The sequence below is a fragment of the Mustela erminea genome, chromosome 13 (genome assembly GCF_009829155.1).
Source record: "Mustela erminea isolate mMusErm1 chromosome 13, mMusErm1.Pri, whole genome shotgun sequence".
Lineage (NCBI taxonomy): Eukaryota > Metazoa > Chordata > Mammalia > Carnivora > Mustelidae > Mustela > Mustela erminea.
Window position 1 is genome coordinate 19925308 of NC_045626.1, and position 19622 is coordinate 19944929.

Genomic DNA, 19622 nt, shown 5'->3' on the forward strand with positions numbered 1-19622 from the left:
GAATTGGGCTCCCAGATGCTAAGTTATCAACTGTTTGGCCACTGGCCCTGCAACTTTCAATAAAGAAAAGAAATTAAGCCCCAGGAAGATTAAAGGAGGAAGTGAAATACCCACGATTCAGAAACAGTGAGAGAAGTAGTCACTTCAGTGCGGGAAGAAATGGAGAGTCCAGAGTAGAAGGGTAAGCATGACTTTCCAAGGGAAAGGAAGGTGATTGCTTTTTTTGGTTCCCTTACCAGATACCAGCCCCCTTGGGAGTGGTGAGGCATGGTGGCCATTCTCAGAACGGGGTTCTGACCCCGTAAGGAAGGCACCCAGAGTGCAGTAGAGGAGGGAGAAGCTGGTCGTTTCTATACTGTAACTACTCCAGTACGGAATGCAGATACTCTAGCTGGTACAGAGGGAAGGTGCTGGAAAGAATGGCTTCTGCCGCCAAGGCTTTAGCTATAGTAAATTAATTGTCAAAGTTCTTTTAGTTTTAGAGATTTTTTTTTTCTTCCTGTGACTTGGTAGATCTCATCTTTGTAAGATGAAATATATCCAGTCAGCCGCTTTGAGAATGTAAGCGGTAGCATGGTTTGGGAAGTCTAGGTTCGCCCATAGGCCATGGAATTATAACTCAAGGGAGAGCCTGGAGTAGAAAAGTAGCTGTTAAGGGGGGAAAAAAATCATGTACATCTAAAGAGTAATCCAGGCAAATCTCTTTAATCATCCATAAAATGTAGTTCTATATAACTCAGTAAGTACTAAAAAGCAAGGTGTTTCCCTTGAGCATTAGAACATAGAGATATTTCTCGAACACCGAAAGAAGTGTTTCCTGGAGATTCAGGGTCATGTTCTTAGATAACAACAGCAGAACACACATAGAAGCATCCGTGTGTGTGTGTGTGTGTGTGTGTGTGTGTGTGTGTGTGAACATATATACATACATATATGTTTTAAATACTAGACTCACGCAGTTTAAGAGAGAAGCTCAGACTGAGAAGCCCACAGAACTAAACATGTCCTGGCAGAAGGGTTGATTTACTTATTGTCTCCAAGTCACAGCCGTACATGTCTTCACTGTGGGGAATGGCAGATACAGGCTCTAGTTCTCTCTCCCCGCCCCTGCCTCTTCCTCACTCTTGTTCTCATACTGGGTAGTAGAGCGCTGGTGGAGATGGTAATGGTGGTGATACAGCACTTACATCACTAAAATTTAAAAGTGCTCAGTTTTGGGGGCGCCTGAGTGGCTCAGTTGTTGAGCATCTGCCTTCAGCTCAGGTCATGATCCAGGGTCCTGGGATCAAGCCCCGCATCAGGCTCCTGGCTCAGCAGGAAGCCTGCTTCTCCCTCTCCCACTCCCCACTTGTATTCCCTCTCTAGATGTCTCTTCTTCTCTGTCAAATAAAATTTAAAAAAAAAAAAAAAAGAAAAGAAAAGTGCTCAGTTTTGGTAATTGTATGGTCTTTTCTAAAGCGAATTGAAGACTGTCGACTCGGCGACGCCCTATGTGATGTTGATTAAGCTCCGGAAATGAGCTGACTGGCTGAAGATCTGAATGAGAAAGATTGCTACGTGAGTCTTATTTATTCCTTGAAACACAGCGTAAACTTTCATGTTGAAATGGCTCACTGCCAGCATTCAGTGGAATTTACTATACATCAACAGCTTTGCAGGAAGATGACATTCCAGAAAATCAAACAAATGTATATTCAAGGGAAGGAACTCTTTCTTCAACACTTACTAAATGGGTGAAGACATCAGGGGCTTTTGATGGAAGAGGAATTTTGCTTTAAACTTAAAAAAAGATCTGAATCTTTCTTGCAGATATTTGCTGCAGGGAGTGGTTTAAGGTTGTCAATGATGACTTTCTGATAGTGGTTTTTATGTAAAAAAATGGAAGAGTATATGTGTGTCTGAGTAAATGATACATTTTAAAGTTAGCTTTGGATAATAAAATTTCTCAACATGAATTTATAAATTCATCTCCTGACCCAGTGTTCATGGGAGAGTTACTCTCTACAGCATTATGGACAGGAGAAGGAGTAGGTTCTTTTTAGTGAATTCCCCAAACCACATAACCCTCCAAACCTAGAATCATGGCATCCCACCACACCTTAGAAAGCCATTGTTCTTCAGTTGGGATTGAAAATTGGTTGCTGGAGACAACCCACAAATAAGTACAAAGAAATGGAGCTTGTGACTCTGGCTTCGTGACTAATTTTCTTTTCAAGATTCATTATATTATCTACGCAAATATTTGGAGGGAAGAATAGAAACACAATGCTGTCAGCTCATACCTCCATAAAAATGTGTATGTTCTGGGTTTAGGGGAACAGTGGCTACTGTCTGCAGCCAGGAAGATGCTGAATTCATGAATTGGAATTAAATGTCCAGTGCTTTTGTGAAAGTGTATTTACATTTTGATACAGACATTCGTCACAGGTGAAGTTTGTGATTGCTTTGAGGAAAACCAGACTCTGATTTGCAGAAATGCAAAAATGCTGATACTCAGAAGAGAAAACCCTTGAACTAAAGGAATAATGGGCAGCCTTAGCCCCCACTGAAGGGTGAATTACTTATAAGTCTTTTGATCATCCTCTCAGACATAGGACTGTAAACATTTTCTCAGGAAAGATGCTGGAAGCCTTTCAATGTAGAATGTGAAATACCAGTATTATCTATGAAATATTTAAAAATACAGGGGCACCTGGGTGGCTCAGTGGGTTAAGCCGCTGCCTTCGGCTCAGGTCATGATCTCAGGGTCCTGGGATCAAGTCCCTCATCGGGCTCTCTGTTGAGCAAAGAGCCTGCTTTCCTCTCTCTCTCTCTCTCTCTCTCTGCCTGCCTCTCTGCCTACTTGTGCTTTCTCTCTGTCAAATAAATAAAATAAAAAAAAATCTTTAAAAAAATATTTAAAAATACATACAAATGAGATAAAGTAATGTATTTATAAATTCATCAAAGTACTGTAATCCTTGAAATGTTGCATAACTCTATGTGTGCATTTCATGCTTCACCTTTTTATTGCTTGCTAGTTTTTTAAGTGTAGTTATTGAATAACATTTATGGCACAGTTCTTATACCAGGAACAATTCTAAGTACTTAACCTGTATTAATTACTTCAGTCTTCCACAGGCCTCAAAAGCAGGTGATATTATTACCCCGTCTTCCAAGGGTGGATCCTGTGAGGTCCAGGACTTTTCCCTGCTAATGATGGAGCAAGGATTTGGACCTCTGACGTGGCTGTCAGTAGTCCTTCTGTCTGCCCACATGGTGGTCTGAGGTATGCCACACAATGGAAATACCTCTCTTTTTGCTACTTTTAACAAGCACAGCTTCCTTGTTGGCTGTAGGCATTATCCCGTGAATGACAGTCATAAACAACCTTGACTCATAAAGTAAATATTTTTCTGCATTTAAGTTGGTCTTTCACCTGTTGGATTGCCCTTATGAGAACTTAGTTCAGAAAAATGTCCCTGCTAAAAAATCTTCTAATTCTATATTTATCATCATGACCTATGCCACGTGGACGATTTTTTGGTAGCATGTTTTCAGACACATTTGTAGGGGCATTGGGGTCATGAACTCTGTCAAGTATTTGTGGTGCGGTAAGCAAATTCACCTTTCACCTGAAGACCACTTTGGGTTCCTTTTATACTCTAATCACCATGCTGGATGGTAATAAATATGAGCATTTGGAATGGATCCATATGACTGACCTAACAACTAGAATGATTCTCATTAGAATAATGTATTCTAGAGTCAAAAATGGGAAGACACTGTTGGATTTAATTTAGGTTTAACTCTGCTCACTTTTGAACATGGGACTACAGTTGGATGTGATAGGACGGGTCCTGGGTTCTCCACGTTCACCCTGGATTGGTTTTTGGATTTTCTAAGAATAAGAACAAGCAGTTTCAGAAGCTTAAAAAATGTCTGGACTCTTCAAATACAAAAGTATCTTTTTAGTAACATCAGCAATATCATTTATTTGTCATACATGGCTTATGTCCTATATCTTTATTGTTTCAGTTTTTATCATTTGGAATGTCTTTTGAATACATATTTCTGAGCAATAAAACAAATGATCACAGTGGGGAATAAAAAACATTAACCTAAAAGTAGTACCACACAAGATATACAGGAAAAGGAACACCAGTTCAATTGTAGTCCAAATAATTGTACTAATAATTACACTAATCTATATATTAAATAAGAAGGTCTGGGGTGGACCTGGAAGTGAATACAGGAAGGTGGAAGATAAAGAGAAACTTAGTTCACTTTGATTATATATTGTTACAAATTATCATTAAGAAATGTTTAAGCAACAACAAAAAGAAATGTCTAAACAATGGTATAATACATTTATCTTTTGAATAATTGCTTATGGTATGCTTTACAGTAAAGAAATTGATAGCATATTTTTTGTTCTTATTTCTTTTTACATTAAAATTATTATGCATAAGCGGATTAAGTCGTTTTTATTTGATTGTTCATGACATTATAACCCTTCATAAATGGATTGTTTTTGCCAATGAATAGATTAAATTTAGATAGCTCCCTGAATTTTTCTCTTGATTTTCCCTGGATCCAAATTGATGGAAAAAGTAATCTATTAAGTTTTTATTCTGAATCTGAAAAAATAGCAGCATTATTATAAAATTACACACACTCCTCAAACATTTTCTTATTTCTTTATTTTGAAAATCTTCACCTCTCCTCTGAGCTGGGAATAACTAGAGAATCCTCATCAATATTGAAGTAGGGACCCAGTCCATCAAGAACTGAAAATTCCTGGGGCACCTGGGTGGCTCAGTGGGTTAAAGCCTCTGCCTTCGGCTCGGGTCATGATCTCAGGGTCCTGGGATCGAGCCCCACATCGGGCTCTCTGCTCAGCAAGGAACCTGCTTCCTCCTCTCTCTCTCTGCCTGCCTCTCTGCTGCTTGTGATCTCTGTCTGTCAAATAAATACATAAAATCTTTAAAAAAAAAAAAAAAGAAGAAGGACTGAAAATTCCTTCAACTAATGTCATCATTATCATTCTCCCCACTTCCTCCCTTCTTTACTTCCTTACTTCATTAATTTTTTTAGTGGGAAATATTAAAGATGCAAGAAATATTTAAATAACCATTTCTAATTGCTTTGTTATTATTAAAATATATACTTATAAGTGATAAAAATTGAACTAGAATTATAGAAAATTAGGATTTATCCTAGGCATGCAAGATTGGTTTATCACTTGAAAATCAATCAGTATAATTAACCATATACACATAACAAAGAATAAAAGCTCTGTAATTGTTTTAATAAGTGAAGGAAAGTATTTGACAAAATTCAGCACTCATTCATAATAAAAACTTAGCAATCTGGGAATAAGAAATTTTACCATTCTGATAAAGAGCATTTACGAAAAAGCCTTTGGTAAATATAACTAATGATGAAAAACTAATGGTAAGACACTTGCTCTCACCACTTTTCTTAAACATTGTATTGTAAGTCCTAGCCATTGGAATATGTCAAGAAAAACAAAAAGGGAGAAAAGGCACACAGATTGGAAAGGAAAAGTAAAACTGTCCATTGTTGTTGTTCATATAACTGTTGATGCAGAAAACGTCAATGAATCTGCCAAGTAGCTACTAGAACTAATAAGTAAAATCAACAAAATCACAGATCACAAAGTTAAAATACAAAACCCAACATATTAACAGTTTGGGATTGGTGAAAACATAGACCGATATATAAGTGAATAGAAAGGAGAACCCATAAATAGACTCATCTACATGATTAATTTTTGACCAAGGTGACAAGGCCATTGAAAGGAGGCAGGAAATTCATCTAAATGGTGCTAAAAATAGTACAGGTTTTGATGTGAAATAAAATTAGTATCAATTCTTATCTCACACAATATATAATAATTAACCTAAATGGACAATATGCCTAAATATAAAGCTAAAACTATAAAATTTCTAGGAGAAGATGAGGTAGGCAAGATACTTAAATAGTACACAAAGAGTACACTATAAAAGAAAAAAATTGATAATTGGACTTGATTAAAATTCAAATACTTTGCTCTTTGAAAGACACCACTAAATAAATTGAAAAAAAAAAAACCAATCTACAGAATGGGTGAAAATATGCACATGTATAGGATTTGTATTCCAAATATTTAAAGAACTTTTAAAACATAATGAGAAGACAAACCAATAAAAAATATTGTCAAAAATGTTTGGAAAGTCACTTCATAAAACAAGACAGTCAAATTACAAAGACACACATAAAAAGATGCTTAATCCATTAGTTATCAGGGGAGTACAAATGAGAAACTCTAAGAGATAAGCACGAAAACCACCACTAGAACAGCTAAAATAAAAAGACTGTTCTTACGGAGTATGTGGAGCAACCAAATCATATGCTAAAGGTGGGAACGCAAAAATGGCACAAGTATTTCGGGAAATATGTAATTCCTTTAGAAGTTAAATATACACCTGCCATATGACTTAGCCATTCCATTCTTTGGGGGTTTTTTTACCCAAGAGAAATAATAGCTTTTGTCCACATAACAATGTGTATCTGAATTTTCATGGCACCTTTTTTTGTAGTACCCAAAAACTAAAATCAAAACAGATATCCATTAACAGGTGAACAGGTAAACAAAATGTACATCTATGTGTTGGAATATAAAAAGAAACAAAAAACACAAATATATACAACAGTGGATAAACTTCAAATCTTTAGACTTAGTGGAAGAATCTAGAGGAAAAAGAGAGCAGACATATTGTGTGTTTCCGCAGTGACCGCTAATCAGTATATGCCTGGGGACACGAGCAGAGAGAAAGATTGCATGGGAGTACAGAGAAACAGAGAGTAGACACGTTTGGTGTGTTGATATTGGCAATGTCATGGATGTGTTCCATGACAAAAATCAATACCTTGTACAATTTAAATATTTACTTCAATAAAGTAGTAAAAAAAATAGTAAAAAAATTAGTAAAAAGTAAGTAATAAAAAAATTTTAAGATAATTATAATTATTATATATTACATAATATATATTATTATAAAATATAATTATATAATATAATATATAATATATTATTATAAAATATAATTATATAATAATGTATAATTATATAATTAATAACTATGTTATTCTTTAACCAACCTGTCAGGTTCTCACATAAGATTCATTCATTTTTTTTCTTTCAACAGATATTTATTGAGTGCCCTCTATTTGCCAGGCACTGTTCTAGATGCCAGGGCTACGACAGTAGAGAAAGAAGAGGACATGCATGTGTCAGGACGAAAGAAAAAGGAAAAATCTCTACCTTCATGTAAATATATTTTAGGGACAAAAAAACACAATATAGTCAGTGACATCCCATGGACAGTAAAGAAAAATAAAGCAGAACACAGGGGTCGGGAGTTACCGGCGGGGAGGTCTTGTGGTTGCAATTTTAAACTGGGTGACAATTTTAAATGTAACTATGGATTGGTAATTTAAATAGGATGGTCATTTTTTTTAAAGATTCTATTTAGGGGCACCAGGGTGGCTCAGTGGGTTAAAGCCACTGCCTTCGGCTCGGGTCATGATCTCAGGGTCCTGGGATCGAGCCCCGCATCGGGCTCTCTGCTCAGAGGGAGCCTGCTTCCCCCTTTCTCTCTGCCTGCCTCTCTGCCTACTTGGGATCTCTCTCTCTGTGTCAAGTAAGTAAATAAAATCTTAAAAAAAAAATTTCTATTTATTTGTCAGAGGGAAAGACAGCACAAACCGGGGGAGCAGCAGGCAGAGAGAGAAGCAGACTCCTCGCTTGAGCAAGGCGCCCATTTCAAGACTCGATCCCTGTACCCTGGAATCATGACCTGAGCCAAAGGCAGATGATTAACAGACTGAGCCACCAGGAGTCCCAGGATAGTTATTTTAAATAACACCTCTCTCTTTAAAGATAACACTTAAGCAAAGACAGGAAGAAGGCTAGGAAGGTGACCAAAGGTGTTGTTATTTGGTGGAGGAGGGGTCCAGGAAAAGCAAGCACAGGTGCACCGGCTCCAGAGGACAGGCAGACCAGGTGTGTCCCGGAATAGCCAGGACATCAGTGCAGCTGGACTGGCAGCTGGAGAATAAGTCCCAATATTGTCTAAATCATTTTCCATGCAACATGTTCTTTCACGTGTCCTTTGTATAAATCATTCCTCTTATTTGAATAATAAATTATCCTTCCAGTTCTTTGAATTCTGAGCAGTAGTCAGCTAATGAGTTTTAGGAATCTGTATCTCAGTTCTTGTTTGTCTATGTTTTCCTAACATACTGAGAAAGCCCGTGTTTTCTGGAAGGCACAGTGAAGGGAACACTCTCATGAGGTTCAGCCAGGTGGTCTTATTTTGACTTTACGCTCTTGGCCTAGAGGACTCATGAGGAAGTGCTCGTGGAGTCAAGGGAGGAGAAGAGGGTCCATAAAGTTAGGTAATACGCATTCATAATCCAATAACTAACTAGCACGACTCCAAATCATTCCTTCTGCTGCTGCGGCTTCTTCTTCTTCTTCTTTTAATCAGTGAATGAGTCAGGATATAAATTTCTCTGGAGACTCAAGCAAACAGATTGAAGTTGTCTGCTGTTAACCAGGCTGCTATTTTTTTTTAAATCTTTTTGGTAAAGAAGAGTCATTTTCTCAGAGACCTACATAAATGATTTCAAGCTTTGATCATTTCCACAATCTGATTATTATCACAAAACATTTCTAATACCTATTCTATCACCTTAGTCAAATTCTAATTCGCCTCTTGGCTTTGGAAAGCATAGCATAAGTCACCTAAATGAGCTTCTATTATACTTTTATTTATTTTTAATTTTAATTTTAAATTTTTTCTAGGTTTTTTTTTTCAATATATTATTTATTTATTTGACAGAACACAAGTAGGCAGAGCGGCAGGCAGAGGGAGAGGGAGAAACAGGTTCTCCGATGAGCAGAGAGCCCGATGTGGGGCTCCATCCCAGGACCCTGGTCATGACCTCAGCCAAAGGCAGCTTTTTAATCAACTGAGCGATCCAGGTGCCCCTTTATTTATTTATTTTTTTAAAGATTTATTTATTTGAGAGAGAGAGATACCATGAGCATGGGAAGTGGCAGAGGGAGAGGGAAAGGGGAAGCAGATTCCCCCGTGAGCAGAACACGATGTGGGGCTCCATCCCAGGACCCTGGTCATGACCTGAGTCAAAACCAAGCGTGGACATTTAACCAACTGAGCCACGCAGGCACTCCCAGAATTAGAATTTTATATTAGAAATGAAATTGTTCTTGGTATAAGAGAGCGAATAATCCAATACCTTATATACAGTTTTTTTTTAAAGATTTTATTTATTTATTTGACAGAAAGACACAGGGAGAGAGGGAACACAAGCAGGGGGAGTAGGAGAGGAAGAAGCAGGCTTCCCACGGAGCAGGGAGCCCCATGGGGGGCTCGATTCATGTGATCATGACCTGAGCCGAAGGCAGACACTTAACGACTGAGCCCCCCAGGCACCCTACATACAGTTTTTTAAAAGTTTCTCTTTTCCTCGTTAAAGACAATGAATGTCAAGATCAACTTTTTTCCCCAACTCAAGATGGAGCATGCTGTGACTATTTGAAAATCCTATAAGACCATTAGGAAAAGCAAGTCCTTAATGACTTGTCACAAATTAAGATTAAGATGAAGCCGGGGGGTTGGGTGGGCAAAGGTTCTGCCTCTGTGAAACAGCATGATTGCTACCAGGGAGTCAAGTGGAAAGCATGGTGCCAAGGATTTATTTGCTTGCAGTGGGAGAGTTGTTTATCTTTAAATTAAAAACTCATCATTATCTTGGCAAAGACTCTCTAACTAACATAGGGAATGAGAACAACCCTGGGAACAAGGCAGCTCTTGCAAAGGGACATTTAAAAGGAAGCTGTATGGCCGTGGTCTTCAACTGGCCTTCAACATTAGTTCTTTCACCAGCCTGGGACTAAGGAAGTTACCATCACCTGCCTCAGCATTTTATGATGAGGAAGAAAAAGGTTATAATATACCGAGGTGCTTATGTGTCATAGAATACTTCAACATGTTAACTGCTAATTTTACACATGGATCTCTCAAAATTACTGGAACATTTTCCTTGCAAAACCCAGTCTTTAAACAAATAATAAATGAAAAATTTTAGATAGACGGATAAAAGTCACTTGGTTAAATCCAAGTCACTTCTTATTTCCGAGTTCCTAAAGGATACCATTTTAAACGGGAAACAAGTTCCGTGTTGAAACCGATTTAACATTCAGCTTCGGCCCAAAAATAAGTTTGCTTTGAGTCCACAAAATAATTGATAAAAATGCATTTTTATTATTGAAAAATGTGCAGAAACAATCACTGAATACAGTTCGCCACCACAGTATTCAAACCCAGACACCACAAAATCATTGGATGCTATGATTTCTGAAGCCACTAGAACTTTGGTACAACAAAATAATGATCTAACAGTATTTGTCAGGCACCACAGTCTACCTGGGGACACATAGAATAAAAACTCCATGTTGAAGGTTTTAACTTACATTTTTGGCACTAGACAAAACAGACCCATGGAGACGACAGACAAAACAATCCAAAGTGCTTAGCCTAAAAATGAGAATAATATCACTTAAAGGTAGACCGTTGGAATACAGTTAAGCACTTCAGTATTATCTTAGAACATTGTCTATATTTAACACATTAAGCAGGATAACTGATTTCTCTTAGGCAATTTCAGATGCAGTCGGTATCTTTTACAAGGCAATGGACACAAAAGCCCTACTTGTACAAGGAGGATTTGACCAAGATGTAATTAATATACTATCTAGAATGCAATTGGACTCCTTGGAAGAAATGCCAGATGACATATAAAATAAAATAGAACTCGCATTTTTTCAATAACTTGAGATATATTAAACATTTTTAATCAAATACAATGATCTCAAGCTGCTTAACCATTGATTGCTTCCAGCACCCACTACTAAAATTAGTATTTCGTCCCTGCTATGTCATTTCTTCTCACAAGTGGTTTTAATTACTGTAATTTTTTTATTATGCTTAGCTTATGATAATAGTGCCTGTTTATGAAATGGAACGTAATTTACAAACTGATTTCTTAGATTCTCCTTGGAGCCTGACATGAACCCGATGGGGCACACAGAGGGGCACACTTCCTCTGAGAAGTCACTATGCTATTCAATGACATGCTCATGGTCCCCAAATTGTTCTTTCTGGCTACTTTCCTTTCTATAATACTGAGCTTCCTCTCAAAGAGCATTTGGAAAAATAACCCGGAGCATAAAAGAGTAAATATAAGAATATGTTAATGCTTTACTAAGGACAGATACCATTTTGAGGTTCCAGTGGACACAGGGACAAGAGCCATTGATTAAATAAAGGATCCATTAGGTGAAAGACAAGACATGCCTGCTTCTCAAAATTTGCTAATGAGGCTTAAAGACTAAGTCAGCTGAGGGATATTAGCCATGATTTCCAAGACCTGTTGGAAAGAAAAGGAACCGGGAAACAAGTTCAAATGACTCAATCCAAAGACGATTCCTTTCTATAATTTTTCTTCAAAAGCTGACACCCTTTTAAATAACCCCACTATTTTGTTGCTAATGTTTTTGCTTGTTTTTTTTCTTTCTTTATGGGAAGCTAGAAAATATCCCAACCAATACACTATTGGTAAAAGGAGATCTGTAGAGAAGCATCTTTGTGATTCTGCTCCTTGAAAAATTAGTCAAAGAGCAATTTATGAGAAAATTAAATTCAAATTGAGCAAACAACATGTTTCAAAGTTTCCCACATTTTGATGCCACTAATGAAATACTTGGTGTTTAAATGTGTTTATTAGCTTAGTTCTAAGGGCATAAACTTCCACTTGATAGATTGAAATGACAGATAAAAATTTGCCTTGGATCGAAGTACAAAAACTCCTCTGGTTACTAATTCTTTTTCATTGTCTACCTAAAAATCAGACTCGAAGTACATGGTCTTCTCTGTGTCTATACTATTTAAGAACACTCATCAGACCACGTTGAATTCTAACCTCTCTTTATAGTTCTTCCTCAACAATGTCATCATGGTTAGATCTCCACCCAATAATTCTAAGGCAATACATTCCTAAAGTTCCGTAGATTTCTAACAATGATTTTTATCAGTCCTACTTTATGAGACAAATATCTTCATCGGTTTATAAAGCATTGAAACAACATTCATCTCAGATAATACTCTATTTCTACATGCCATGTTTAAGAACTCTGCACTCTCCCCAGAAATAAGTTTATACCATATTGGTCAAAGAGCAAGAAGAAAATATAGTTTTTGGTGAATTCTCAGACAGCTTTTTTAGATATAGACAGCATCTTGACATCTTTAGAGATCAAAATTTTCCCTAAAATATTCACATACACTAGCCTTTTTTTTTTTTTTTTTTTTTAATGCTTTAAAGCTTGGTGATATAGAGTGAAAGACAACTTGTCCCTCCCTTTGGCTAACATCAACTCTCAGATCTCTCTTTTGAAGAGTTAATATCTCAGGAAAACAGAAACTTCAATATTATTCTTTAGTTTAAGTTTGAGATTATGACTCCAAGATTCTTTGTTGATGAGAATTTTCCCTCAATGTTTTACTATGGTACACACTGAGGAAAGCACATGTACCCTTCTTTTAAAGTGAACAGAGATACAGAACAGTGAATAATCTTGTGTCATGGACACTGGTTCTGGGTTTCCAGTAGACCTAGTCACTGTGACACATATTGCTTCTCTTTCTAGCTGATGAGTGTAAATATAAGCTTGATCAAACTTGTTGATTTCCAGGCAATTCAATTTACAGTTTGTAAAATATTTTGGCTGTAATAATTTATTGTTTATATAGTGATGTGCTTCTCTATGGTCAAGCTTCTCTCTCTTACAGAGGAGATAAGAAAGGTCTGATTAAAACTCTTGCCCAGTTCATTTTACCTGTACAGGTTGGCAGAGCATACGTATGCTAGAAAGCATAACAAAGACACCTACTGATACATCGAATGGGCCTTCTGGTGAAAAACAACAGATGAAGTATTTACTTCAGAAAAGGCTGGTTTTGAGTTTTTTGCAGTGTGTAGCTGATACTATGGAAATGATAGCAAATCAACTTGAGTGGTGACTTGCAAGAATTCTAAAACTTATGTAGAGACCCACAAGCTCAGTTCCTACCATTTTCTGCCAATTCGTGACTTGTGACCCTTGTCATATCAAGACAAACACGTTTTCTCAGCTATTTTTTGGTACATTTTTCAAAGGAGTTTTCTTTTTTTGTATCAAAAGGTAACCTTGTGCTCACTCACAGTTGAGTTTCAAGCAATGCCCACTTCCACTCTGTGAGAGGCTTAGGAGACTTGGAGATGGTGGTAATTATCTCCAGATTCTAATAACATCCTGTCCCCTTGCTGAAGATATCAGAGTGCCTTTAGCTGCATTAGTGTCTCACTGAGGCCTTCCTCAAATAGGATACGATAGGAAATGAGCTGTGTGGCTGGAGACAAATTTGGTCATAGAGGTATTCGAGGCACTGTGTTAGAGCAATGTAAACATCAAACTAGTGTAAGCACTCCAGAAATTATTTCTATATCAGAGAGGAATTTCATGTACATTTTAAATATTTCCCCCCAATACAATATAGTTTACCAAAGCATTTGGGAGATAACAAATAACAGGATACATCTTGGCTAAAAATTCATGCTGTTTTGGGTTAAAGGAGGTATGTCATTCTTTAAGCCTGTCTGTATACTTCATGTTCCCAACTCAGCTTGAACCTGTAAAATGAATTCTACATAATAATTAATTCTGTAATAATAAGTAAAGGAATTTCCTGTAATGGTGACATAGAATTTGGGATCAGATGTCAAACTTGACAGAGAAAATATTTTCTCAGATCAAGTATTTATTTATTAGAGAATACAACTTTAAATTACTTTTCTTGTCTTCTTTAAATTTCATGCCTCTTAAGATTGTTGCCCAATAATTGTTATTTTTATAGGCAGAATTCTATAATTAAAGGCATCATCACTCTCTGCTTCATGCTACGGCTATCAAATAATGATCTTAAAATAGACCCTGAAATAAATGCCTGTCAAATAACTAGCAATGACAGAATCTTGGCAAAAGTCAGTCAGTCAGTCATAGAACTGGAAAAAGAGAGAAACAAAAAAATCCAAAATAGAATACCTTTAGGATTTCATAAAGGCTCAGCATTCCCTATCATGGGAATGCCAGAGACATCACAATTTGAATCCAAAGGCGAGTTGATTAAATAGCCATAGAAGTTTACCAGATTTTGCCACAGCATTGATTAGAGTGTTTCTGCTCACTTTCCTTTCAGTCAAAATATCTCAGGTGTTGGCTGAAAGTTTTTAATCCTCATGGCTCAGGCACTGAGGTCATGAAGCACATCACAGAGAAAAACAGCATTGGAGGGAATACCCAAGCACAATGGAACTTAGAAGCTGGCATCATGCTTCCGAAGTCAGAAGAACTGAGAAGTTCACACTGAGAATTTTGTAAGAACACTGTAGACAATCTCTCGGATCTGTGTTCCTAATATGAATTCTATACCAGATTTAGACTGTACAGAGAGGTTCAAGGCTAAGGAGAATGGGGGTTTGGGTTTTGGTTTTCTAATGTTTATAATTTAAAAATATGGCCAGAGTATGGAAAAATGAAGTTTAATTGGCGAAATTTCACAGAAAGAAGTACCATCTTATCAAAATTATATAGTCATGATAAAAAGAGAAATTGAAGCATGATGCCTTTGTTATTGATGAAATGGAAATATTTAAAGAACAATTTAATAGGAGTTGCTTATGCTTATCAAAAACAAAGATTAAGAAAACAATGTAATATCAGTTTAGGCACTGTAATAAGAACCAGCCAATGGAAAATACTTTTGTAATGATTTTTAAAAAGAAAAGGCAGTTTTATATGAAAAAATAAAGCAATTAACCAAATTTTTGGAGAAAAGATACAGATCCACTCCTGCCCTGTCCCCAAATATAGTTCAGATGTGGGTATTCTGCCTCAGGCAGATGAAAACAAATGTGAAATATATTGTAATATGGCATGAGGTATCATTAATTTTTATGTGATGAATGACATGAAAACTCAAGAGTGACCATAAAATTAATCCATCATCCTGAAGTTGTTGATCTACAAAGTGACACACCTATAATTTTTGCAATTGATTCAAAAGTCAGCGTGGGTGTGGAGAGTAGAAGTGTGATTTAGAGTTTCCAGTGCTTTTATAAATTAAAAAGAAACCCACAATTATTTGTCACTTTTGTTTTCATATCACCAACATATTTTATCTAAAAACAATTAAGGCTAAATACTTTTCCTCGACTGCATTTTTAAAGACATATTTAATAAATGACCATCTTTAATTTCCCCTTGGGACCATTTACTAAGAAAAATGAAATGTGAAACTGAACACTGAACTGATTTCCAAAATTTTGTTGGAAAGGGAAACCTCTGGAGATTCTCTTAATCCCAACTGATAATGTCAAACTTCTAATTAGCTTGAGGGAAATTTGGCTAAATGATCCTTCCAGACTTCTGTAACAGACACATTTAATTTCATTTGTCCAAATGCCATATTTTCATACTTTCTTTTTTCTCTTAGGCCATTTCTCTTGTACTTTGTCATTCACAGTCCTGTTCTTGTCTATCAGCCATTTATTAAGAATAGAAAAATGACATTAATGCACAATCTCCCACATTTTAACAGAAGTCTGATCTATAATCTCATAACCTTACCAGTGCTTGAGTCACCCTAGGACAGCTTGTTGGGTGGACATAGTAATGTCATTATTAGTGATCCGTTTAGAATTGTTCCTTGTGTACCCATTTTTAGCTAATATGTTCCAAGAATACAAAACTAAAAGTACAAATCAAATTCTACTTAAGAAGTAAATCCAATCTTTAAAAAAAAAAAAAATCGTCTTTCTATATTCTCCCTTTCGTGGCCTATTCTTTTCTCCCACGTGACATGGTCATTTTTGTTGTGATTTAAAACTCACTGATACCATCTTGAATACTTTCTTATATACTCATCTTCTTCACCAAAAAAAACCAAAAACCAAAACAAAAACAAAAAAACAACCCTCCAAAATTGTGCATCCATGACCGTGAGAGCACATTAGGAAATCTCTGATCTTGTTTGAATTCTTTTGAACACTGTTGACTATTCTGGTTTCTTAAAATAGATTTTTCTGGCAGAAAAAGAAAGACATGCCATTATGCATGGTCTACTCAAAAACAATTTTGTGGTTTGTCGCTGTTTTTTAGAAGTAATATTTGGGTGGGGTTTTTGATGATCAGTTCCTACGAAGTGTCTAGCAGCCGCATTTCTTCTCTGCTGGTTTTTCCCCATCTAGCTTTCCAGAGTCTCCACCATTGACTGTGTCGGGAACTTGTGTCTTCTCTACACACTGTTCCATCCGCTTCATGATTAAGTCCAGAAGGGTTTCCACAGCTTTCTCCACATTCTGGCCAGTTGCAGCACTCGTTTCAAAATATGGTATACTTGCATCGAAGAGGTGACACATTATTTTTGAGAGGAAGAAATCAAAAAAGACACAAGAAGATGTACACATGAGGAACACAGGCAAAAACATGGCTGGCTAAGAGATGGTGAAATAATCATGGTTTCACCCACTGAGTTGGAAAGCACCTTTTTTCTTTCAGTGAATAAAAATTAATGGGCTGCTCTCTCATATGGGTATAACAATTTTATGGACAAGGAAATAGGAGGTACTTGGGAATTTGAAGCTAGGGCATTATCACCATTTCACAAAAAAATTAAGAGGGTAGAAATACCAAACTAGTGATAAATCTTACCATTAAGATATCACTTCCCTTCTAATCAATTATCTGGAAATTTGACTTAGAAATTAAGCAGGCACTGAATAGAAGATGCATGTAAATAAATAGTCTGTATTTAAGTGGAATCAAAAGTTATACATTTTTAAAGCTTTCATGGAAAATTCTTCAGCAAAAAATTGGCAGGTATGATGAAACTGCTTTAAATTTAAAGTTGGGGGCTGGTGCTTGGGTGGCTCAGATGGTTAAGCATCTGCCTTTGGCTCAGGTCATGATCTCAGGGTCCTAGGATCAAGCCCCACATCGGGCTTTCTGCACAGCAGGAAGCCTGCCTTCTCCTTTCTCTCTGCTTGCCTTTTTGCCTACTTGTGATCTCTCTCTCTGTCAAATAAGTAAATAAAATCTTTAAAAAAAATTTAAAGTCTGGGGGTTGCCTGGGTGGCTCAGTTGGTTAAGCAACTGCCTTTGGCTCAGGTCATGATCCCAGAGTTCCAGGATCGAGTGCCGCATTGGGCTCCCTGCTCAGCGGGGTGTCTGCTTCTCCTTCTGACCCTCCCCTCTTATGCTCTCTCTCTCTCTCTCTCTCATTCTCTCATTCTGTCTCCTTCAAATAAATAAAATCTTAAAAAAAAAAATCCAAAAATGTAAAGACTGTTGGAAGTCAACTTATCATTGTAGGGGGTTTTTAATTCTTTTTTTAATCTGCCATTTAGGCTCAGGCTAGGATAAGAATTACAATATTATGTCCTGGTCAGGTGTTATTTCTTAGAGTTTTGGAGCTATTAGCTATCCTGTTGAAGATCATGAGCTCTGATCTCAGACTGCCCGGGTTGAATTCAACCTCTGCTACTTACTAGCTACCTGGTCTTCCATCAGTTACTTAATCCTTCTATGCCTTGATTCTTCATATATAAAATGGGATGATTCTAGATCCCCTGTGTATGCTTATGAGAGGTTAAATGAGTTAAAGTCTTTGTTAGCATATAGTAAGTATCCAGCAAATGTGAGCTGCTATTACTAGCAAGGACTCAATTTGAAAGATCACATACATTCCCCTGAAAGATCTTTTTCATTCAGGGGCCATTACTGATTCAAGGGGATTCCTTCCAATATCAACCTCATGTTCCTGCTCCATTACTAAGCAGCAGTGGGCAAGGTCAGATGACACATCTGTGTCAATGACTTACCCGTATTTGTCAGCCAGCTCCCGGGCTTGCCTTTCATTGACTTCCCTCTGGTCTGGCAGGTCTGCTTTGTTGCCAATTAATACTATATCTGGATTTTCACAATAAGCATTTGCTTGCAGTTGGCCTTAGGAAGAAAGCAGACGGACCCAGCACGTTAGTTATAAACAAGTAATGTCAGATGATTGCTCGTACTCTGAAATCCTTTTCTTTTTTTCCTACTTCAAATTCCTAATTTAATTGTTCACCTCCAACTTGGCTGCTTGCTAGTTAGATCATATTAGCCAAGCGACTTAACTTCACTCAACTGCAGCTTCCTTGGCTATAAAATGAAAGAAAATGATGCCTCAAAAATTGCAGATTGTGAATAGGCATAATGCTGGCTATGAACCACCTATGATCACTTATCAGTGCCCTTGTATACCTGGGGAAACGTTCTCCAAGATGGACATACTGCTTCAGACTCTTTGTTCCTCAGATATAAGTAGAGATAATAGAACAGGAATTTTAAGTGTGTAAGTCTGCTCTTTCCTCTAAGAGGCTGCTACTTTTTCTTTTTTAAAGTGGGCTCCACACCCATCATAGAGCCCAATGCAGGGCTCAGGGCTCATGAACCTGAGATAAAGACCTGAGCTGAGATCAAAGTCAGATGCTAAACTGACTGACATCCAGACACCCCTAGGCAGCTACATTTCTATCTCCTAAAGTCCAAGGTGATGATCTATTAGAACAGAACATTTCTGAACCACCACAAATTCATGGAGAAACCATTTAAAAATATATTTATTTATTTATTTATTTATTTTTTGACACACACACACACACACACACACACAGAGAGAGAGAGAGAGAGAGAAGAGGCAGCTAGAGAGGGAACACAAGCAGGGGGAGTGGGAGAGGGAGAATCAAGCCTCCTGCCGAGCAGGGAGCCCAATGCTGGGCTTGATCCCAGGGCCCTGGGATCACGACCTGAGCTGAAGGCAAATGTTTAGCCACTGAACCACCCAGGCATCCCTCATGTAGAAACAATTTTAAGACACATGGCTTGTTCTTCCTTTTCTCCAGGACACACTGTGCGAAAGAGAGAAGAAAGAGGGAGGAAGAATGGGAAGGAGGGAAGGAAGAAACGATAAGAAATCTGTGAACCTACGTTTCTGAAGTTATGAGGATTACTTTAATTTCTCTCTCAAGGCCTGCTGTACGCAACTCTGCTGAGGAGGAAGACAAGGCTTGCCTGTAACACTGATTATTTGGGTGTTCAAAATTAAAGCGTCATGAGATATGCCCATTAATTACCTTAAATCCCAGTAGTATCCTTCTGGATTGTTTTTTTTAAATAAGGAAGAATTTTATATGCCTTGTAAAAGGGTGAACAAATCATTCTCTGAAAGACTCTAATAATCTTATTATCTCTTTATCTCCTCAGAATCTAATAAAACCACCAAAATTTAGAGAAAGAAATACAATAATAAAAGGAAATAGAGACAAATCCCAGGATAGACCCTCAGTTGGAGAAGCAATGAAGGAAGGCAGAATTTGTTGGTATTTGTTCCCATGGTAGCAACCATATTACT

The 19622-nt window shown here is 37.2% G+C and overlaps 2 protein-coding genes across 17 annotated transcripts in view; one reads left to right on the forward strand and one right to left on the reverse strand.

Annotated features, from left to right (window-relative positions):
* The window catches only part of CCDC68 (coiled-coil domain containing 68), a 95399-nt gene extending 80931 nt beyond the window's left edge, over positions 1 to 14468 (forward strand). For 3 of the 5 annotated variants that reach the window (XM_032309932.1, XM_032309930.1, XM_032309931.1), the window contains one exon: positions 1459 to 2672. In XM_032309932.1, the coding sequence (XP_032165823.1) occupies positions 1459 to 1519 (61 nt within the window). In that variant the 3' untranslated portion in view covers positions 1520 to 2672. Of the gene's footprint in view, positions 1 to 1458; positions 2673 to 7193; positions 7213 to 14369 lie in introns of those variants that run through there. The other 2 variants (XM_032309928.1, XM_032309929.1) reach the window with 2 other exon arrangements.
* The window catches only part of RAB27B (RAB27B, member RAS oncogene family), a 190882-nt gene continuing 183683 nt past the window's right edge, over positions 12424 to 19622 (reverse strand). For all 12 annotated transcript variants that reach the window (XM_032309941.1, XM_032309935.1, XM_032309939.1 and 9 more), the window contains 2 exons: positions 18052 to 18175; positions 12424 to 16567 (listed from right to left, as the gene is read on the reverse strand). In XM_032309941.1, the coding sequence (XP_032165832.1) occupies positions 16378 to 16567; positions 18052 to 18175 (314 nt within the window). In that variant the 3' untranslated portion in view covers positions 12424 to 16377. The remainder of the gene's footprint in view (positions 16568 to 18051; positions 18176 to 19622) is intronic.